Source organism: Patella vulgata, chromosome 4, assembly GCF_932274485.2.
Source record: "Patella vulgata chromosome 4, xgPatVulg1.2, whole genome shotgun sequence".
Classification (NCBI taxonomy): domain Eukaryota; kingdom Metazoa; phylum Mollusca; class Gastropoda; family Patellidae; genus Patella; species Patella vulgata.
The window spans coordinates 83095906-83119935 of NC_065882.2; the positions used below are offsets into that span (position 1 = coordinate 83095906).

Consider the following 24030-nt stretch of genomic DNA (forward strand, 5'->3'; position numbering starts at 1 on the left):
AGGCGATATCACCGCTGTCAGGGCCATATTTTCCTCATAGCACTTTGTATAGCGTATGTCCGTCTCCATTAACCCATTCTGTGCAGTGGGATTTTATACCCCATTGTATTTCACAGATGCAGTTAGATGTTTGATAAAGGTATTACGAAAACTTATCGTACTTGTTAGGTTTGGGTTCTCCACGAATCTTAAATGTCAATACATTATTACTGCAACAAATGTAATCATTTGTGTCATTTTTATTGTAGATATTTCAGACAAGGTGTGAGTTTAAAACAGTCGTCCATCAAGCTACCAGATGAGGTGCCAAGAAACGATCGGGATGTTATTAATACCGTTTATTTTACAGCCAGACTTGAAAGAATTTTTCTTAAAAATGCTAAAGATGATCCTCTGTTACGGTGAGTAAATAAAATTTACGTAGAAATGTATATTTGTGACTCACGTTTGTCCGCTTTAGCCCCAGTTTCACAGGTATCATTTAATCTTGTGCATCTAGCACTAATTTCTTTCACATATTTACGTAGAAATCAAGGATGGGATTTTGCCCTTATATTCCTGACTTGTCCGACGCTATTTTCCAAACGCCCAAAATTATCCGACCGAGAATATGCCCAATCGGACATCAAGACATGGTTCGATGTGACTCTGATCGTTTTTACCTGAAATTGAGTGTTCCACAGAAAGCTTATACAATTTGCTACCAGATATGGCACCATTAACTGGGGTTCGTTGAAAAAGTGACTTAGATCGTTCTTCCATGGGGCTCTTCAAATATTCTAGTCTTATAGGGAAACACGGTGGCTCAGTGAGTAACTTGTTGGCTCATTAACCTGAAGGTTCCATGTTAGATCTTTTCTGTTCAATTTACGGCATGGTTCTCCCTTGTAAGTGGTGCATGACATTGGGCCTAGCAAGGAAAAACAAATAATTGTTCAGATGGGACAATAAAACGAGGTGTCGTGTATACATTGGTATGCCGCTGTCAGAGCAAATTTCCCTCATAGCATACTGTATTATTTGCTCGATCAGTTGGTGAAGAACAGTCAGACGTTACGGTTAAACCCCATTTCATTTCGTTTCTAGTACCGGTAATATATTACTAATGTAATTGTATCAGTTCCCAGAAATTAATTTATTTTATTTTCGATCCAGGTGGCAGTATTTTGGATCAACGACTGGAGTGATGAGATTGTATCCAGGGAGAGAATGGTCGACTAATTTTGCTGGTTTCTATAACGACTACGATGCCAGGATACGACCATGGTATATAGCAGCTACAAGTGGACCTAAAGATGTGGTTATTATTCTAGATTGTAGGTCAGTATCTCCCTCCATCTCCCTCTTCACCCCCACTCCCCTTCCCCTCTAGATTGTAATTCAGTATCTTAGGGGTGATGATTTTCCAGAAAAAACGCGGAAATCGCGGAATTGTCCACTCATAACGGAATTTGAAATGTCACACGGAAAAAGACGGAAAAAACGATATTTGCTGATACTAAAAACAAACTCAAAACAATTTTGCAGTTATCCAAGTATTTCATCTTTTTATTCATAAAAATCGGAAATATTGAATGATATCGCATGGTTTTGTTACTGTCTATTTTAGTATTTAGCTACTTTCATTTCATCATTTAGGAATCATAATTTTACTCGAAACGAAAACCTGTCTTTCATGTTTCCCTGTATACAATTACTCTGTAGTTGAACTTGAATTAAACATTGTAATGTACATGTATATATATATATGTCTTAAAAAAAACTTTTGTCACTTCATAAAAGTAAAAATCGTTTCATTTACTTCTTATTTTACTGCCGTAGCCTTGTGAATCCAGCCCTTATTCTCGAAGAAATGGTAGTAACTACGAAGGTGTCTGGATAAATCGCGACTACAACTAGCAGCTGAGAAAAATGGCTTTGTCTGCTAAAAAGATGAAACGAGCTCACAAGATGTAATTTTCTGTTATTTAATTCGGGAAACAGGTTTAAAGAATAACTAGTCATTGAACATTACAAGTCATTCACAATTCAACATTTGTTATCATTGGTTTAAAATGATCCGTTTTGTAATAAAAGGCATTTTAAGATGTTTTATTCATTTATTCATAAAATAACATTTTATCTCGAAAAACGGATTATGGTCAGCTCTGAAACGGAAAATAACAGAAATCAAAATACTTAAAACAGAATTTGCTATTTTCTGGAACGGAAAATCATCACCCTATTATCTCCCCCCCTCCCTCCCCCTCTAGATTTTAGATCAGTACAGGTTAGGTTCGAGTGCTCTAGTGACCTATAGATATTACCAGCCCCTCCACGTTAGGAAGTAAGGGTTTTAATCCTGGACTGATTGGGTTTATTTATCTCATATCTTGATGTTTTTACAGTTTATCAATGAAAGGAGAAAAGTTTTCTATTGGTAAAGCTGTGGCTAAAACTGTCATCAACACCTTAACTAAACAAGATTATGTTAACGTCATCTGTGCTCGGGCCAGTCATTGGGATGAAGTTGGAAAGTAAGTAGGCATATTGTTTGTTGTTATCCAATACTGTGTTATAAAAAAAATTATTTTAGAATCTTGTGTTATAAAATATTGTATTTATTTAATTGTGCATGTAAGAAAAGGATTGGATGATAAAAAAATCTCCTACTCGTCTTTTTTGATATCAAAATATATCGACATGCGTCGATAAAGTAAAAAAAAACGCGTGGGGATTAGGTCTTATGATAACTCATGCCATTCCTGTACTTTGTTTAAGAGGATTATGGGTAAGCGAATTATTGTTTCTCTCTTTCTATATTACAGATGGCATTTTTATAATACAGAATCACTGAGTTGTGTACAGACAGATTTGGTGCCGGCTACTAATTCACATCGCAAAGATCTCATAGAAAAAATAGATAAATTAAAAGCTGGTGGAACAAGTGAACTTCAGTAAGTTTTTACCTGTAATCTTTACTGGGTGTGTTTATGGTAAATACCAGATTAGACAGGTGGCCCTACTAGTGTTTGTGGGGGGGCGGGGGTGTTGGATGGCCGAATGGTTAGCACATGTGCGCTGTATCATAAGGTCTGCCATTGAGTCAGCTAGCGTGGTTTCGATTCCATGGTTGTATGTGAAAAGGAGTAGGATCGCCTGTCCAACCTCGTGGGTTTTCTCCCGGTTCTCTGGTTTCTTCCCACTGCTAAAGACCCCTACGCGCAAGTGAATTGTTGAAATAAAATTAAACCATGTGGTAGTCCTGAAATAACCTAGTTTGTGTCGAGTGGATGTTAAACCCCGAATGACAGACCTTATACAATGCGCAACCGATAACCAATCAGCCATCCAACCCCCTTGAAATGTATCCAAGTAAATCTTTCCCGCCGATATATGTCTTTGCTGTATAAAATTGTAAATTACCAGCTTTCCCTCCTTATTTGTTATTTTTAGGAAAGGTTTTGAGCAAGGTTTAGATTTACTACAGAACCCTAGAACCGGTTGTCAATCGTTGATTGTCTTCGCCACAGATGGTATTGATACAGATGGGGAAGACGTTCGCTGTGGTCCAGGTCGCTTATAAATTTTTTCATTATGTTTATAATGGATCAGATCAGTTTTTAATGAATCAGATCATTCACATGTTTACATGAATATTCATGACCTTGTATATATGAATATTAATTGGTTACATGTTTATACGCAACCAAGGACTTTGGTTGTATTGTTAAAGCATGCAGTTGTTGTCTGTACAGCCAAAGCTATTACATGATCTGTGAGAATAAATATTAGAAGAATATAGTGTGGTCATTTAAACAGGCCCTTTTTTATTAGGCCATAAACGTTATATAAATTATTAATTAGACATTAATTAACTTAATTGATTACCAAGACCATAATCAACTCTCGATGCCATCGAATGGCTGCAATATAAGTAGATTTAAATACATTTTGTGGTCGATGCAGTTACCACAAAAGTGGATAATAAAGACTCTGTTTATTAACGTAACAACAGTAGTAATGACAATCGAGGCTAAGCTAGGGACAATCTAGGCTCAGAGTGAAGTAATTGATTGAAATTTTCAGCATATTATTCTCTTTTCAATATCTTTTTTTTTTTAAACTTTTATAGTGAGAACTGTAGCTCTTTATCTAATCTTACCTAATGCCGCCCTAACTGAGCTATAAAGATCAAATCAATTAAATGGTCGAGCTGCTCGATAACATCAATGTTTATTTCAATTATAGTAAGCTATCAGTAACATAAAACGTCGCTTTTCTGGCGAACTGATGCGTTTGAAATTTGTTATCTCTGTAGCCATCAAATATTAACATTTATTTATGATTTAATATTTCATACATATACACCAGGACACTGAACGTCATTTACATAAACGTTATTATTTGATGGACATAGAGATAATAACAGAGCGCAGATTTCAAACGCATAATTCTCAATACTTAAATATTTTAGATTTGTCTGTTCGCCAGAAATTAGAACCACGAGTTTGATCCTCTTTTTGGCAAAGAAAGTTCCTCAGTAATTTCCCGTCTGTTTCCCCTCCTTTGTCATTGGTGCAAGGAAAGACATATTTTAGGACATAGTAACTTGAGTTTGTACTTGATATTATTGTAGGATATTATACTAGGAGTGGCTATGTACCAGGACCTATATGTAAATATAATTATAGTGATGTCTGGGAACTGGTTTTAAATAGAAACAAACATCTTACACCACCGGTAAGTTTCCTAAAGTCTATCACTGTCCTTACTACTGCACAACTCAGTTATATTACTGCCCTTACTACTGCACAACTCAGTTATATTACTGCCCTTACTACTGCACAACTCAGTTATTTTACTGCCCTTACTACACAACTCAGTTATATTACTGTCCTTACTACTACACAACTCAGTTATATTACTATTCTTACTACTGCACAATAATTGTATTCGATAGACTTGCAGTATATTTCCAGTCCATACATTGAAACAATTTACCTAAACTTAATGATGAATGTCAAACATGAGATCAATTTAATTTGATATTATTGTGTGTTTTAGGCCAGAATATTCAGCTACCTGATTGTTGAAGACGCTGAATTATTCCCCGGCAATTTATCATGTAGAAATAATGGCAGTATAAAAAAACTAATGACCGGAGAAAATCTGATTTCACAAATGAGCAACTATTTTGAGTTTTTATCTGCGAATGCCATGAGTAGTGAAGCATTGTGGACATCACCGTATTTGGATGCGTGGGGATTAGGTCTCATGATAACTCATGCCATTCCTGTACTTAGTGGAATAACGGGCAAGTAAGTACATTATTTCACAAACATTTTTACATGTTTCAATCAAAACATATATGAAGAGCCCCGGGGAAGATCGATCTAAGTCACTTTTTCAATGAACCCCAGTTAATGGTGCCATATCTGGTAGCAAATTGTATAAGCTTTCTGTGGAACACTCAATTTCAGGTAAAAACGATCGGAGTCACATCGAACCAAGGCCCTTCTGAAACACGCCAATGCTCTTTGGAGTTCTAGATCCTTTTGGGGGGGTTGGATGGCCGAATGGTTAGCACGTGCGAGCTGTATCATAAGGTCTGTCTTTGAGTCAACTGGCATGGTTTCGATTCCCTGGTTGTACGTGACAAGGAGTAGAGTGTGTTCAACCTCGTGGGTTTTATCTGGGTTCTCCAGTTTCCTCCCACTGCTAAAGACCCCTACGCGCATGCGAATTATTGAAATAAAATTAAACCATATGTTAGTACTAAAATGATCTAGTTTGTGTCGAGTGTACATTAAACCCCATTTCTCTCTCTCTCTCTCTCTCTCTCTCTCTCTCTCTCAATCACAATTGAGTGAAAGGGTGGATTTCAGGCTACAGCTCATGCATCGACTGCATAAGAAAATATTTCAACCAACCATGACATAGGAAACTTTGTATTTTTTGTGTGGAATTATGACATTGCTACTTACACCACCTCATTTGTCGGGACTGACAAAACTGTGACAGAACTGTGACAAAATGGATAGAACTGTGACAGGGTTGATAGAACTGTGACAGGACTGATGGAACTGTGACAGGACTGATGGAACTGTGACAGGACTGATAGAACTGTGACAGGACTGATGGAACTATGACAAAACGGATAGAACTTTGACAGGACTGAATGCCATGTCACACACTTGTAATTCTTTGAATTCAAGACGTTCCAGACTGACAATCGAGTAGTCCTGTATACTCAACCTGTTTCACTGATATGAAATAAAATAATTATTTTTATCATCGACAGATATATTGGAGTCGTTGGTATCGATGCTACTTTGGATGAAATCGAGAATTTTCTAACCAAACATCAATGGGGTTCTGTTGATTCATTTCTCATCAACGACCAAGGGGAGACTATCTTCCATCCTCGTCTTAAACCGAGTAAAAAGGTAAGCATGATCTGCTATGCGATCCCCTCTCTATATATCTTCAACTACCAAGGGGAGACTATCTTCCATCCTTGTCTTAAACCTAGTATAAAGGTAAGCATGATCTGCTATGCGATCCGCTCTCTATATATCTTCAACCTGGAAAAATGGGCAGACCTGGTTGTTTTATTTTAGCTCAAAATTTCAGGGGGGTTGGATGGCTGAATGGTTAGCGTGCGCGCGCTGTATCATAAAGTCTGTCATTGAGTCGACTGGCGTGGTTTCGAATCCCCGGTTGTACGTGACAAGGAGTAGGGTCGCCTGTCCAACCTCGTGGGTTTTCTCTGGGTCCCCCGGTTTCCTCCCACTGCTAAAGACCCCTATGCGCAAGCGAATTATTGAAATAAAATTAAACCATATGTTAGTCCCGAAATGACCTAATTGTGTCGAGTGGACGTTAAACCCTCTCTCTCTCTCTCTCTCTCTCTCTCTCTCTCTCTCTCTCAAAATTTCAACTTTTTAATCATGTTTTATAGCTTCTGTCATGGAGAGTGACGGTGTTGGCTGAAAATGTCTAGTTGTTAGGATAGGATGAAAAATCACAGGTCTATTTGCAGTCATGTAAAATAAAACCATGACAGTTTAATGAAGAGAAGGTGGAAAGCCTGCTGTCCGGCATCGTCAATAGAAGGCTTGATCTCGCTTTAACTAAGTACATCTTATCAAGGCCTTCACGTAATAACCTGCATATTTCGGCACTAATTTCGATTGGGTACAAGCCCAGCTTGTTAACCTATCAGATTCCTCGATCGGCGCGAATACCAAGTCTCCCGCTTTGTAGCGAAAATGTCTACCTGTGATAATCGAGTTGCAAAAATCAAGGTTCATTCAATGTCAAGGTTTCCGTGGAGGTCGCGATGTCACAACCTTTGATTGGACGCTACTGCTCACGTGTCTGTAGATAACATAGCTATAAGTTTGGAAATTGTGAAGTAAACAAGCAACGTCCAGATGTTGTAAAACTCGCAGTCGTTGCATCAGAAACATGGCTGTCCAGGATGGATTTGAGTTTTTGCGCCTCTTGAGTTTTTGTGCCCCTTCGCACATGGCAAAAAATCATGTGGTTTCAATGCAATTTCAACAGTATAATCATAATGCTAAGCCAGTGTCAAACATATACATTGGGTCAGATATGCTACAAATCGACTCTAGCATGTTCCACACAACCCAATATTACCTGGTGGCACTGGGAGCAACTCCCACACACACATATAGATAATGTTTTTGGGGGGACCTGGACGGGATCTTGTACGCCCATCTTCATTAGCCCAGATAGTGCAGAACAACAAGTCTTTAAACCCCATTTCATTTCATCAAAGATATTTATCATTTATTTTGTTTTCTAGTTACTGGATGACCCAATCTTTATCCCAATCTCCCGGTTAGAACAAGATACTAATGGTAACCCATCAGAGTTCTCCACCATTTTACGTGATATGAAAGCCGGGAACACGGGCACTATTAGAATAGAGAAAGCTAAAGGTGGTAAACCAAGGGTAGGTAATAATATATTCGTATACACCGAGGAGCCACGGTGGCTTAGTGTGTAGGGCAGGGCGCTTGCTCACTAACCTTGCTTTGAAGCTTCCTTGGGATTTTCCAGCATGGTTTCCCCATGTCAGTGGTGCAGGATGGAGTGCCTGACATGGGCAGTGTCTAGTTGTTCAGATGGGACGAAAAACCATGGTCTCCCGTCCATGTCATACATTGATTTAGACTCACATAATCGGAAGTAAAATATTGATATAGACTAGGCAGCCGCGGTGCGTAAGGAGAGAGAGAATTGGGGTTTAATGCCCACTCGACACAAACCAGGTCATTTTGGGACTAACATATTTTCAATTTTATTTCAATTATTAACTTGAACATAGGGGTCTTTAGCAGTGGGAGAAAACCGTAGGACCAGGAGAAATAAACCCACTAGGTTGGACAGGTGACGCTACTCCTTGTCATGTACAAGTGGGAATTTGAAACTACGCTACTTCAGTTGGCTCTCTAACCGCGAGATCCCATGTTCACTCCCCGTTGTTGGTGTATATAGTTCCTTCAGATTTTCCCGCGTGATTGTTGGTGTAGGACGAAGGGCCTGGCAAAGACAGTGTCTAGTCGTTTGAATGGGACAAAAAAACAGGGTCTTCGTAATACATTGATTTAAACTGACATAACACAGATTATTACACAATATTTCAACGGACAAGAATATTTGGGGAATTTGGTTTATAGTTTAGACTTGAAGATTATCTTATCTGTTCTATCTTCTCTCTCTCTCTCTCTCTCTCTCTCTCTCTCTCTCTCTCATATTAGGGCAATTTTTCTCCATAAAAACGAAGAACTTTCCCTTTTTATTAGAAAATCTGTAACTGATTTTTTTGTCAATTTGAGGTTCACGGTAAGTGGAGGTCACAGTTACGCAAAATATCCACGTTTTTCACCCAATTGTTGCAAAATAAACTCAAATATTGACAACATTGTGTAATTTACGTGCAGAAAATTTCCCAGCATTTCTTTTTTCGTTAAGCTACACCATTTGATAATTATAGAATTGTATTTTCAGAATTATTATTATGCAGCCCTAAATAATTCAGAATATTCGTTTGCCTTCAGTTTAGCCGATACTGACATGGTGAGTATATATTTTATTTATAGTATTATATATAATTAACCACCCAAGACCTCAACATAAAGTAGTTCCAACATAAAGTAGTTCCAACAACTACATTGTAAGAGAGAGAAACAGGGTTCAAGGTTCATTCGAGACAAACCACGTCACTTCGGGACTAACATATGGTTCAATTTTATTTCAAAAATTATCTTTTTGACGTGCCAATAAAAAAATTTGCCACAAAGCTTTGATTTCCAGTTCGTTACAGTTTTTATTTGCGCCTGGTAGAGTCAGTTATCAGTCAATTAGGTATCAATAATAGGACTATCTTTTGTCTATTGATATATCTTAGTGTTGATAAGTATTTACGGTAAGTAGTAATAAACTAATTAAGATACCAAAGATTTTATTATTGGTCTTCAGTTATCAGTCAATTAGGTATCAATAATAGGACTATCTTTTGTCTATTGATATATCTTAATGTTGATAAGTATTTACGGTAAGTAGTAATAAACTAATTAAGAGACAAAAGATTTTATTATTGGTCTTCAAATACGAATCGGTGACTTTTTTTATCGTTTCTATATATTATCAAAAAGGGCAGACACTATATGATCGATTTATTTGCCCCATTTCATTTCATTTCATTTCGATTTATTTGTGTTAATGCCTTCTGTATGATCTGGGGGGGTTGGATGGTCCAATGATTAGGACGTGCGCGCTGTATCATACGGTCTATCATTGAGTCAACTGGTATGGTTTCTGTTCCTCGGTTGTATGTGGCAAGGAGTAAGGTCGCCTGTCCAACCATATGTTAGTCCCGAAATGACCTAGTTTGTGTTGAGTGGGCGTTAAACCCCATTTCTCTCTCTCTCTCTCTCTCTCTCTCTCTGCGGCAAGAAAAATGTCAAAAAGCGTAAAATTTTAGGTGCATTTGGAAAAAAGGATGAATAGGGATGAATGGAAATTTTCAAATCCTTGGTTAAAGGACAATATTGGTTCCAGTCATTATCACATATGTGATAGAGCTGGTTAAACACATTCCAAATATAAATTTAACACAGAGATCATTGCTACGATAGCTGAGTAATACAGTTTTCCAGAATCGGAAGTGACTGATGTGACGAGTGATAACGGATATACGGGCGAATTTCTGCTCACTAATAATTCATTCGAAGACCAAAAGTTTTTGGATGAGATTGTGAGAGGATATCTGACAATTCATAAAAAAAATTGACTGCCACTAGATAAGAGAACACGAAAGAAAAACAGAAAAAGTCCGTGCATTACCATGTTTTTATAAGATATAGAATGAATATAAACAAGGGAATGTACAGACTATTTCTATTTTTCTCGTGTTCTCTTATCTAATGACATTAAATTACTTTATTGAATTGTCAGGTATCCTCTTACAGTCCCATATATCAACTGTTGGTCTTCGAAGGAATTATTAGTGAGCAGAAATTCGGCCGAATATCCGTTATCACTCGTCACATCAGTCAGTTATATAGAGAGATGACTCGTGTTTTCCTTTGGCGTTCGTCACTTCCGACTCAGGAAACCTGTATTGCTCAGCTGTCGTAGCAATGATCTCTGTGTTAAAATTGTATTTGGAATGTGTTTAACCAGCTCTATCACATATGTGATAATGACTGGCACCAATATTGTCCTTTAAGGTATAATGCAGCTACCAAAAAAATATCTTGTTCTGTATGTGAATCAGCTAACTTTACAAAATCATTCACAACTGTTTGTAGTGTACTAAAAAACCTTTCAAAAAATGGCCTCTGCAAGCAGAGAAGAATTTTGTAAAATTGTAACATCATAATTTTATATTGAAAGTAAAAATATAATAAAAATTTTGGCGTAACAAATACATGGTTAATAAATGAAAATTTGGCGGAAAAAATTGCATCCCAGAGTGAGCATTGAGTAGGAGGAAACTGATCCTGTTATGGACAATATTATCTTATGATTATTACCTTATTTGTCTAATGACCATATGATTATTACCTTATTTGTCTGACAGATTAATTCCCAAAATAAATAGAGGATATTTGTCGTTTTAGAGTGAATAACATATTTTATTTCATGATTTTACAATTATTTTAGGTAAAAACACCATGGACTACTTTAGCCAGTGGAATAACACTTTTATTTCACTGATAAAACGCGGTATTCCACTACTGATCATAAAATAAAAATGTTTAATCTGATTGAATTTTTTCAAAGTTTATAATTTCTGTTGTCAGGAATTTCGTAGATCACAGGAACCGTTAGATCGATCAAAATATGATGAGAGTTATTACAACCTGTTGAAGGAGTACAAGGGGAGACTACTCAAGGAGAGATTTCCTGGGTTATGGAAGAAGATTGACATCAGGGAAAATGAAAAACGTTATCCAGGTCTGAGAATAACCTACAAACATTCAACAATTTTCTTGGCTCCAAAGGCCCACTGTGATCCAACTAAATATATGTATAACGATAACCTAGCGATGAAAACTTACGAAGCCCATATATGGATTAACGGGAACCAAACTGATCTGGGTTGTGAATCGGGAAAACAGAAGTTTAACAAGGGAGTCAGGTAAATATTGTAGGGTGAATTCAGGGGTTCAAGAGATTAGTGTGGAATGAGGAGTTCAAGACCAGGGGCTCAAGAGATTAGTGTGGGATGAGGAGTTCAAGACTTTGGTTGGTAGATTGGGTTGGGAGACCAGGGGCTCGAGAGATTAGTGTGGGATGAGGAGTTCAAGACTTTGGTGGGCAAAGTGGGTTGTGAGACCAGTGTCCCAAGAGATTAGTGTGGGATGAGGACTTTGGTGGCAGAGTGGGTTGCAGGCCACGAAATTTCAAATTTTGGCGTAACCAGAAAAATGGTTGCAGCTTTATGCTCTGCGTAACCATTTTCTTTGGTTACGCCAGATGATCATTGCGTAACCAATTGGTTACATAAAATGGTTGCGCTGTTTTCATGTTTTATCCAGATTTAAATTTAAATGGTGCTATTATTCATTTCCACTTGCAGTGAATGTATTTTTTAAAGAAATAACTTGACTAACTTTATTCTTTTATATTTAATATTATATTAGGTTAAGTGTTAATGGCTTTAATCCCACGGTGTCAACATTTAAACAATAAAACATTAGAAAAAAAATGTTCCACTTCACTAAATCCCTACATTTTAATAATGAGGGGAATCAGTTCCAAAAATTACTAATGGATTTTCGTTTTTATATCATATCTGACCTTCAAAAACCAGGAATGGTAGCTACCACATTGTTTTCGCTCTCTGAAGACTACATGCGTACTTCATATTACACTTGTCACTTGCAATCATTCATCCAAGCACGTAGCATGCGATAGCCTCACTCTTAGGTATAGCGACTGATTGACAAACAGTATTTATTATAAACCTCGGCACTCTATACACAAAGTCTCAAAAGGAAACAGAATAGTTTGATGTCATGAAATAATATTAAAATAGACAGGAGAGTAAAATCGTTTACATTATCGCTCGAACGATGCTTGGGGAGGGGGTCAAAGTTGACGACATACATACTACAGCATGGCTATAGTGAAAACTGAAAGGAACATGTGTAGTAAATTCTTTGGAAATATAGCCGACATGTTAAATAGTCAAACTCATTTCTCATTTTGTGTTTGAAAATCCAAAGGTACGCTTTCAAAATTTATGGCATAACTAATCATTTAAAGAATTAGGAGTGAGGGGCATTTTTAAATCAACGTGCTTGCAACTGGTCAATAGCCTACGTGGTGTCAAAATACGTGATCTGTCAAAGTACCGGTAAAATGGAGAAATGAAATGCCAAGAATGAATGAATGGAGTTTGTGCTATAATACAAATAATTTAGACCCGTGTCACAAAGTCATCCTGTATAAAAATTGATCAAATGTGAATAGATCTGTTAATGAAATTTGTTAACATAACCGATATTTCAATTTGCGTAACCAGGAAATCGGTTGCATGTTTTTGAGCTAGCGCGACGGCACGTTACCGATTGGTATCGTTCGTGTGAAATTTCGTGGCCCGGGGTTGGGAGACCAGGGGCTCAAGAGATTAGTGTGGAATGAGGAGTTCAAGACTTTGGTGGGGAGAGTGGGGTGGGAGACCAGGGGTTCAAGAGATTGATGGGGTGAGTGAAGTGGAGTTTTCCTGGTTATATGACTGTTGTCATGATGATATAAAGACTGTTGTCTTGATTATAAAGACTGTTGTCTTGATTATAAAGACTGTTGTCTTGATTATAAAGACTGTTATCTTGATTATAAAGACTGTTGTTATGGTTATATAACTGTTGTTATGGATATTTTGCAGGGCTGATGTGTTAATTACACAACCAATAGAAGAAATCTGGAGAACAAGAGATTTTGAGTCGATCAATCAAATAAAATGGACGAATGTTGGTTTACGTAGCGGAGTTTTTAGAACATATCCTGGTCATAGATCATCACGTGGATACGATCCTACCAAGTAAGATAATTCATCCCCTTCCAGGAGGTCCTGGGTTGCATCCCGGTGTTGGCTAAGAAATAGCCTCTGGAATTTTCAGTGTGGTTTCCCTTTGTCAATGGTGTAGCCTCTTGCCCATCGGATACGATGAGAAATCAAGGCCCCTGTGTACACTTTGCACTAGTTTGCAGGGTTAGTGGAAATGTGTGGATAAAATTTCACTGATAGAACACTGCATGATGTATGCACATCTTTGTTAGTCTAGTTTGGGCAAGAAAGTAGGAGATTAAGTTAGATCTCATTTCATTTTATTCACTTGTTTATTCACAAAAACTTAATTAAACATGTAGGTCTTTTTTTAGGCCTTAAATGCTAAATAAATTATTAATTAGACATTTATTAACATGACAAGATCATAATCAACTCTCTGGGGCATTGGATGGCTGCGATATACCTAGATTTAACTAGACATTTATTAATGAAATAAAATGGGGTTTAACGTCCTACTCTTCTGCTCCGTACTGGGCTAATGAAGACGGGCATACGCCATATAGTGTGCTATGAGAGAAATTTTGCCCGGACAGCGGCACTATGGCCTACTCTTATATCGAATTCCAACTGTCAAGGGATCTTTTACGTGCACGCCAATGTATACACAGGATCTCAGTTTTTCCTACCATCCGAAGGACTAGACAGCTTTCCTTATCAGGCCCTCCGTTCTGCATCACGCCGGAAAATCTGGATGATCTTTCTCGGCCAATGTAGGGATCGAACACCCGACCTCCACACTAGCAAGCCAGCGTTTTACCCACTTAGCCACTGTGGCCCCCCTCACATATATTAATATGACAAGGCCATAATCAACTCTCGATGTCATCGTTAGCCTGCGATATTTAATGGATTCAAATATGTTTTGGGATGGATAATTTAACGTAAAAATGGATAATCGAGACTTTATTTATTATCGTAATGACGATCAGTGCTAGCCTAAAATTGAATCGCTAATATCTCAGTTCAGAGTGAAGCAATTTGACTGAAATTTTCAGTATATTCTGTTATCATTATCTATTTTTTAACTATTATGGCGAGAACTGCCAGCTCTTTATGTTTTTTGTGAATGAAGTCCCTGTTCAATAAAATAATAATTCAATCTGATTAAAATACAGATCTATATTTCGTTTCATTTTTTTATTTTTTCAATGGCCTACACTTACATGAAGATCTGACTTGTTGTACTGAAAGGTCGCGTCAGGGGTCATAATATGGCCGACTTTTGACCCATAACGTCAGACATAGATTAATCAATCAGCATTGATGTTTCTAGTGGTTTACCCACAGTTCTGTGCATGGCACGCCAAGAACTCGCTGTAACAGACCTTTTCATTGGCTAATCCCTCACTTAACCAGAACGCCAGTAATATAACAACTCTTCCAGATCATAGTGTAGAAAAGACAAGTAAAACGAAATTTTGAACTATAAATTGATAAAAATTGTTTATCTTTAGACGTCCATGGTACAAACGAACCAGCTCAGCTCCACATAAAACATCTATATCAACACCTTATATGGACGCTGCTGGTGTGGGCAAGATTAACACGATATCCCAGGCCGTGTTTGAGGGCATGACACCTAAAACTGATCGAGAATGTGAGGTATTTAAAGGAAGACCACTACCAGGCGGCTGTAAATGTGACCTTGACAGTGATTGCATGACAAGTAAGATGCAATTTCTTTATTTTCGTTTCACAAATAATTACGTATTTCTGAAGATTTCTTCGAATATTTTTAACCGTTTAAACAGCAGATAGCTATCCGCCCATACTGAAATAAACATCCAGTGTAGAAATAAGCAGTGAAAGCTGGTAATTTACAATTTTATACAGCGAAAACATATATCGGGGGGAAAGATTCACCTGGCTACATTTCCAGGGGGTTGGATGGCCAAATGGTTATCGTGTGCACATTGTATAATAAGGTCTGTCATTGAGTCAACTGGCATGGTTTCGATTCCCTGGTTGTACGTTACAAGGAGTAGGGTCGCCTCTCCAACCTTGTGGGTTTTTCTCTGGGTCCTCCTCTTACCTCTCGCTGCTAAAGACCCCTACACACAAAAAAATTATTGAAATAAAATTGAGCCTTATGTTAGTGCCGAAATGACCTAGTTTGTGTCAAGTGGACATTAAACCCCATCTGGGTTAAAAGTTACGACAACTAGATGAAAAGATGCACAAGAAAATTCTGACAAAGATGAAGCAAAAAAGTGAATTTCTTAAAATACCACCACCTATTGACTCCCCAGTGACTTTATGCCTAATCCATTCTGATTAAAATACAGATCTATATTTCGTTTCGTTTTTTTTTATACTTTTGATGGCCTACACTACATGAAGATTTCACCGGTTGTAGTAAAAAGTCGTGTCAGAGGTCATACGAACAACTTTTGAACCCTATGACATCAGACATTGATTAATTAATCAGCGTTGATGTTTCTAGTGGTTTACCCACAGTTCCGTGCATCGCACGCAAAGAAGTCACTGTACAGATGATTTCATTGGCTAATTCCACACGCCATCCAAAACTCAGGTCTTATAACAACTCTTGTAGTAAAGACAAGTAAAAGGAAATTTTGAACTCTAAAAAATGAAACTAAATAGGATCTGTGTTTAAATCAGATTGTAACTAATAGGGTGAAATAAAGACAATAATAGGGTGTAATAAAGTATATAATAGGGTGTAATAAAGTCTATACTAGAGTGTAATAAAGTATATAAAGTATATAATAAAGTCTATAATAGGGTGAAATAAAGTATATAATAGGTGTAATAAAGTATATAATAGGGTGTTATAAAGTATATAATAAAGTGTAATAAAGTATATAATAGAGTGTAATAAAGTATATAGTAGGGTGTAATAAAGTATATAATAGGGTGTAATAAAGTCTATAATAGGGTGTAATAAAGTCTATAATAGGGTGAAATAAAGTATATAATAGGTGTAATAAAGTATATAATAGGGTGTAATAAAGTATATAATAGGTGTAATAAAGTATATAATAGAGTGTAATAAAGTATATAAGGGATTTAATAAAGTATATTATAGGGTGTAATAAAGTATATAATAGGGTGTAATAAAGTCTATAATAGAGTGTAATAAAGTATATAATAGGGTGAAATAAAGTATATACATGTAATAGAGTGAAATAAAGTATATACATGTAATAGGGTGAAATAAAGTATATACATGTAATAGAGTGAAATAAAGTCTATAATAGGGTGTAATAAAGTCTATAATAGGGTGAAATAAAGTATATAATAGGTGTAATAAAGTCTATAATAGGGTGTAATAAAGTCTATAATAGGGTGAAATAAAGTATATAATAGGGTGTTATAAAGTATATAATAAAGTGTAATAAAGTATATAGTAGGGTGTAATAAAGTATATTATAGGGTGTAATAAAGTCTATAATAGGGTGTAATAAAGTCTATAATAGGGTGAAATAAAGTATATAATAGGTGTAATAAAGTATATAATAGGGTGTAATAAAGTATATAATAGGTGTAATAAAGTATATAATAGAGTGTAATAAAGTATATAATAGGGTGTAATAAAGCATGTAATAGGGTGTAATAAAGTATATAATAGGTGTAATAAAGTATATAATAGAGTGTAATAAAGTATATAAGGGATTTAATAAAGTATATTATAGGGTGTAATAAAGTATATAATAGAGTGTAATAAAGTATATAATAGAGTGTATTAAAGTATATAATAGGGTGTAATAAAGTCTATAATAGGGTGAAATAAAGTATATACATGTAATAGAGTGAAATAAAGTCTATAATAGGGTGTGATAAAGTATATAATAGGGTGTAATAAAGTATATAATAGGGTGTAATAAAGTATATAATAGGTGTAATAAAGCATGTAATAGGGTGTAATAAAGTATATAATAGAGTGTATTAAAGTATATAATAGGGTGAAATAAAGTATATAATAGGGTGTAATAAAGTCTATAATAGGGTGAAATAAAGTATATACATGTAATAGAGTGAAATAAAGTCTATAATAGGGTGTGATAAAGTATATAATAGGGTGTAATAAAGTATATAATAGGTGTAATAAAGTATATTATAGGGTGTAATAAAGTATATAATAGGGTGTAATAAAGTATATAATAGGTGTAATAAAGTATATTATAGGGTGTAATAAAGTCTATTATAGGGTGTAATAAAGTATATAATAGGTGTAATAAAGTATATAATAGGTGTAATAAAGTATATAATAGAGTGTAATAAAGTATATAAGGGATTTAATAAAGTATATTATAGGGTGTAATAAAGTTCATAATAGGGTGTAATAAAGTCTATAATAGAGTGTAATAAAGTCTATAATAGGGTGAAATAAAGTATATAATAGGTGTAATAAAGTATATAATAGAGTGTAATAAAGTATATAATAGGGTGAAATAAAGTATATACATGTAATAGAGTGAAATAAAGTATATACATGTAATAGGGTGAAATAAAGTATATACATGTAATAGAGTGAAATAAAGTCTATAATAGGGTGTAATAAAGTCTATAATAGGGTGAAATAAAGTATATAATAGGTGTAATAAAGTCTATATTAGGGTGTAATAAAGTCTATAATAGGGTGAAATAAAGTATATAATAGGGTGTTATAAAGTATATAATAAAGTATATAATAGGGTGTAATAAAGTATATTATAGAGTGTAATAAAGTATATAATAGGGTGTAATAAAGTATATAATAGGGTGTAATAAAGTCTATAATAGGGTGAAATAAAGTATATACATGTAATAGAGTGAAATAAAGTCTATAATAGGGTGTGATAAAGTATATAATAGGGTGTAATAAAGTATATAATACATTGCAGAGGTATGTTATTTGAGTAAAGCTCCAGGTCCAAACGCAGATCATCGACGGTGTTCTACGGAACGTGTTGAAGCTGTAACAGGATTGGATATTCTATATGATGATTTCCACAATAAAACGATGGGTTCGATGCAGGCCAGTGATTTCCGTAAATCGTGTCAACAAGTTTATACGTGTCGAGATGGCGAACCTGGCTGTGAAACAAGGTATATAATACTTATTTATATTTATTTAAAAACAATATGTCATTTATTAGCATTATCTAAATTCTTTACAAATATAAAGTTAAGTCTGTTTTACCGTGGGGGATTGGATGGCGGAATGGTAAGCACGTTCGCGATGTATCATAAGGCCTGTCATTGTGTCAGCTGGCGTGGTTTCGAATCCCTGTTTGTACGTGACAAGGAGTAGGGTGCCTGTCAACCTCGTGGGTTATCTCCGGGTCCTCCGGTTTCCTCCCACTGCTACGCGCTAGTGAATTATTAAAATAAAATTGAGCCTTGTGTTAGTCCTGAAATGACCTAGTTTGTGTCGAGTGGACGTTAAACCCCATTTCTCTCTCTCTCTCTCTCTCTCTGTTTTACCGCAGAATCTGCAGGTAGCCACGGTGACTAGAAGACGCTGGCTCCAGAGGTGGGAACAATGCAAATGACCTTGAGTCCGAATCAAGTCCCAAGTCTCTGACTTTACTCCCGACTCATGTCCCAAGTCTTAACAAAATCTGAGTCCTGTGACAGTTTAAATTATGCTCCCTCGCCGCGACTCGAGTCCTAAGCTCAACAGAGTTCCTGTATACACATTGGCATGCACGTAAAAGAACCTTGACAGATGGAATTTATAAATAAAGGTAGGCTGTAGCTCTGCTGTCCAGGCCAAATTTCCCTCATAGCACAGTGTATAGCGTATGCCATTCTTCAGTGGCCCAGTCAGAGCAGAACAGTATGGGGGTTAAACTCCATTTTATTTCATTTAGAAATATACTCAAAAATCTAATAATTATTATTTGCAGGTGTTATTTGTTTGATAGTAGCGCAAAACTTGTCATGGATCCTGATTTTCTATTGGCTAATAGTTTAGACAAGAGTAAATATGATGGTGTGACTTTGGGTCGTAAAGAAGGAGAGGTGATGAAACACCTGATTTACGAACATGGCTTTATCAAACGAAATAAAGACCAGGATTTTCAAGGATCTTGTCGAATATCTCCGTTAGCCCCAAAGGTAAGCATACTTTTACGATAGTGGCGAACAGCAAAATGTGTCAGAATTAACAGGTCATTATTTGCAATTGGAACCAAAAATGTCGAAAATATGCAAAAAAAATATAAAAAAACAAAAATGAATTTGCTTTATTTGTCAAATCCGAAATTTTACTTTTCATGTTATATCATTAAAATGATATTTTTAACCTATTTTTACAAAATTATTCATATAGTAAAACGGAGAGTCACGGTGGCAAACTGGGTGAGACGCTGGCTTGCTAGCCTGGAGGTCGGGTGTTCGATCTCTGCATTGGCCGAGAAAGATCATCCAGAAGCAGGACGGAGGGTCTGACAAGGAAAGCTGTCTAGTCGTTCTGATGGGACGAAAAACTGAGGTCCTGTGTACACATTGGCGTGCACATAAAGGATCCCTTGACAGTTGGAATTCGATATAAGAATAGGCCGTAGTGCCGCTGTCCGGGCAAAATTTCTCTCATAGCACACTGTATGGCGTATGCCCGTCTTCATTAGCCCATTTCAGAGCAGAACAATTGGGACTTCCAACTCATTTTGGTCCCATATGTTAGTTGTCATGTTTCTGGTGTTCAGATCTTGGTCCCATACACATATAACAAAAGTGTTCAATTGTGTGAACTTTGCAAATGAGAAATGTTATCAGATGTTCTAGGTAGAGTAAGCATACCCTGTCTAGTGTACAGTACATGCCACTGTTTATAGTTTTGGAGAGAGAGAGAGAGATGGGGTTTAACGTCCACTTAACACAAACTAGGTTATTTCGGGATTAACATATGGTTTAATTTTATTTCAATAATTCGCTTGCGCGTAGGGAGGATCTTTTAGCAATGGGAGGAAACCGGAGGACCCAGAGAAAACCTACGAACTGGACAGGCGACCCTACCCCTTGTCACGTACAACCGGGGATTCGAAACCACGCAAGTTGATTCAATGACAGGCCTTATGATACAGCACGCACGTGCTAACCATTCAGCCATCCAAACCCCCCTATAGTTTTGGGAGTGGAAACATAACTTCTAGCCTTGGAACTTGAAACATCACATAACTTCCAGATATTAGACTTGAAACATGACTATATGGGTTGAGAAGGGGATTGGGTGGTTAGGGTGTGTGCATTGTATCATACGGTCTGTCATTGAGTCAACTGCCCTGGTTTCAATTCCCCCGGTTGTACGTGACAAGGAGTAGTGTCGCCTGTCTATTAAAGGGAATGGAAGCTTATTCACTCATAATTCCTAAAGCCTACAAACGACTTCTTGTGACCTGACCCCAACTAAAATTGTCCATGGAGCAGAATTTTGAAACATCATCCCTGGTGTATTTATAAATAATAGTATATATTTTCAGGTAACATTAGAAGGAATACCTAAAACACCTGAAGAATCAGATGATTATTATAGAATGCGTGGTCCTATTCCGAAATTTCACAGTGATTTCGGTTGTATACAAGATGTTGTTAGTTTCTCAACAGTTGATGATAAATTAGGTAAGAGGGGAATAAAAATCCTTAAAATACAAATGTTGGCGTTCCATTATTTCAATGTGCAAAGCGTACATTATTTATACTAATTGAAATATTGGAACCATGTGTCATATTTCATTGAAATGCATGTGCGGGATAGTGTCTGTATTTTAAGTTGTTTATGGGTCTCGTGCAAGACATTGCATAATATATCTATATACAATGCAGCCCCAGTGCTAACGCACATATGCAATATCGATATATTATTTAATGTCTCGAACTCGACCATTACACTTAATCACAGGATGGAAATATTGATACTTCTCACAAACTTAGGTTTCCAAGATAGAAGTATTGATACATATCACAAACTTAGGTTTCCAAGATAGAAGTATTGATACATCTCATGATACTTCTCACAAACTTAGGTTTTCATGATAGAAATATTGATACGTCTCACAAACTTAGGTTTCGAAGATAGAAGTATTGATACGTCTCATGATACTTCTCACAAACTTAGGTTTTCATGATAGAAATATTGATACGTCTCACAAACTTAGGTTTCTAAGATAGAAGTATTGATACATATCACAAACTTAGGTTTTCATGATAGAAATATTGATACATCTCATACGTCTCACAAACTTAGGTTTCTAAGATAGAAGTATTGATACATATCACAAACTTAGGTTTCTAAGATAGAAGTATTGATACATATCACAAACTTAGGTTTCTAAGATAGAAGTATTGATACATATCACAAACTTAGGTTTCTAAGATAGAAGTATTGATACATATCACAAACTTAGGTTTCTAAGATAGAAGTATTGATACATATCACAAACTTAGGTTTCTAAGATAGAAGTATTGATACATATCACAAACTTAGGTTTCCAAGATAGAAATATTGATACGTCTCATGAACTTAGGTTACCAAGATAGAAATATTGATACGTCTCATAAACTTAGGTTTCCAAGATAGAAATATTGATACGTCTCATGAACTTAGGTTACCAAGATAGAAATATTGATACGTCTCATGAACTTAGGTTTCCAAGATAGAAATATTGTGGTCTCTAGTGCTCTTTAGATCATAAGGTCTGTCAAGTTGAGTGGTTTGGATTCTAAGCTTGTATGTAACAAGGAGTAGGGACGCATGCCCAACTTCGTGGGTCTTCCAGTTCCTGCAACAGCTAATGGTTCCTACGTACAGGTAGTTACTGAAGAAAAAACTGAACCATGTTAGTGCTCTTGCTTCCATGTATAAGTTTCTGTGTTACTACTCTTCAAGTATTAAATGCCACTCAAAGAAATAAAATAAAATGGTGTTTAACATCTTATATTTCTACACCGACTGGGCTAAAATGATGGGTATATGCCATACAGTGTGTTATGATTACGAGGGAAATTTTGCCCGGAGAGCAGACCTAAGGCCTACTCTTATTAATTTAGAATTCTAAAGGGTTCTTTTATATGGACACCAGCCTATACACAGGACCTAAGTTTTTCGTCCTATCCGAATGACTAAACACTATGTTGCCCCCAGAGGACTTTCTTGGCTAATAGCGGAAGCGAATGCGAGATCTCCTGGTAAGCGAGCAAGCGGCTTACTTACTGAGCCACAGCGGATGCTTGGCTACTCAAAGACGATGAATAAAAAAACTTTACTTGGTAGTAAATAATTATTTCAGTGCACTGCGGTGGGTCAGTGCAGAAAAGTAGGACGTTAAATCCCATTTCATTTTATTTCATTTTAATTATTTTAGGTTCAAGTGGTATGATTACAGGGAATGTATCGGGTCCGTGTATGTCCGGCTTTTATTATGTGACGGCTCTCCCTAAAACAAACCTTTATTTACTGGTTATAGAAGACTGGAACCACTATCGGGAGACACTATTCTATAACTTTAACTGTAAAATAACACGAAGGTAGGTTCTATAACTTTAACTGTAAAATAACACAACAGTAGGTTCTACATGTATAACTTTAACTGTAAAATAACACGATGGTAGGTTCTATAACTATTAGTTTTACTAATGAGGTGGTATTTGTTAGAACTTAGTATTGGGACGCGGGGGTTGGATGGTCGAATGGTTAGCACGTGCGCGTTGTATCATATGGTCTGTAATTGAGTCAATATGAGTGGTTTTGATTCTACGATTGTACGTGATAAGAAGTAGGGTCGCCTGTCCAATCTCGAGGGTTTTCTCCAGGTCCTCTGGTTTCTTCCCACTGCTAAAGACCCCCTACGTGCAAGCAAATTTTTGAAATAAAATTGAACCATGCGGTAGTCCTGAAATGACCTAGTTTGTGTCGAGTGGACATTAAACCCCATCTCTGACTTTCTTAAAGGTCACCGGAAAAGCTTCAAATATTTTTTAAATAATGCAAGTAATTATGTCAATATATCCTTTCCATAAGTATAACACGAATCTGAATGTCAATATTACCTGCTACAGGTTAATTTCAATGTTAGTAATTTCCACCGACCTCCGCGAGTAGTCGTAACTTCCCCTCAATAAACAATCCATGACGTCATTTTAGTCCTTCTGCTCATATTCTAGTCTATATTTCCAGTGACCTTTAAAAGATGCTGACTGTGATTGTTCTAGAAAATTCTAATGACACATGAACAATACGTGGGTGCACAAATATAGGAGTGGGACGATTTACCCAATACTAACCAATACCATCCAATACCACCCCAATATTTTATAATATTGGGTAGTATTTGATAAGTATTTGGTAGTATTGGGTTATTATTTGCTTGATTTGGGTGATATAGGGAGGCAAATGGAACAGCCAGACATCGGTAATCACATTTGAAGTACATTTCCCACGATATATCTCACTATTTTTGAAAAAGATCAAGTTATATGCTCATTTG

The 24030-nt window shown here is 36.3% G+C and overlaps 1 protein-coding gene across 2 annotated transcripts in view; it reads left to right on the forward strand.

The window, feature by feature from the left end:
- Positions 1-24030, forward strand: part of LOC126817572 (voltage-dependent calcium channel subunit alpha-2/delta-2) — a 33362-nt gene that overhangs the window by 5746 nt on the left and 3586 nt on the right. For both annotated transcript variants that reach the window (XM_050544632.2, XM_050544631.2), the window contains exons 5-21: positions 249-401; positions 1156-1320; positions 2388-2516; positions 2808-2936; positions 3436-3554; positions 4619-4722; positions 5047-5300; positions 6284-6428; positions 7814-7963; positions 9022-9090; positions 11322-11659; positions 13412-13567; positions 15052-15263; positions 18445-18649; positions 19453-19663; positions 21028-21166; positions 22909-23071. In XM_050544632.2, coding sequence (XP_050400589.2) covers positions 249-401; positions 1156-1320; positions 2388-2516; positions 2808-2936; positions 3436-3554; positions 4619-4722; positions 5047-5300; positions 6284-6428; positions 7814-7963; positions 9022-9090; positions 11322-11659; positions 13412-13567; positions 15052-15263; positions 18445-18649; positions 19453-19663; positions 21028-21166; positions 22909-23071 — 2841 coding nt within the window. The remainder of the gene's footprint in view (positions 1-248; positions 402-1155; positions 1321-2387; positions 2517-2807; positions 2937-3435; positions 3555-4618; positions 4723-5046; positions 5301-6283; positions 6429-7813; positions 7964-9021; positions 9091-11321; positions 11660-13411; positions 13568-15051; positions 15264-18444; positions 18650-19452; positions 19664-21027; positions 21167-22908; positions 23072-24030) is intronic.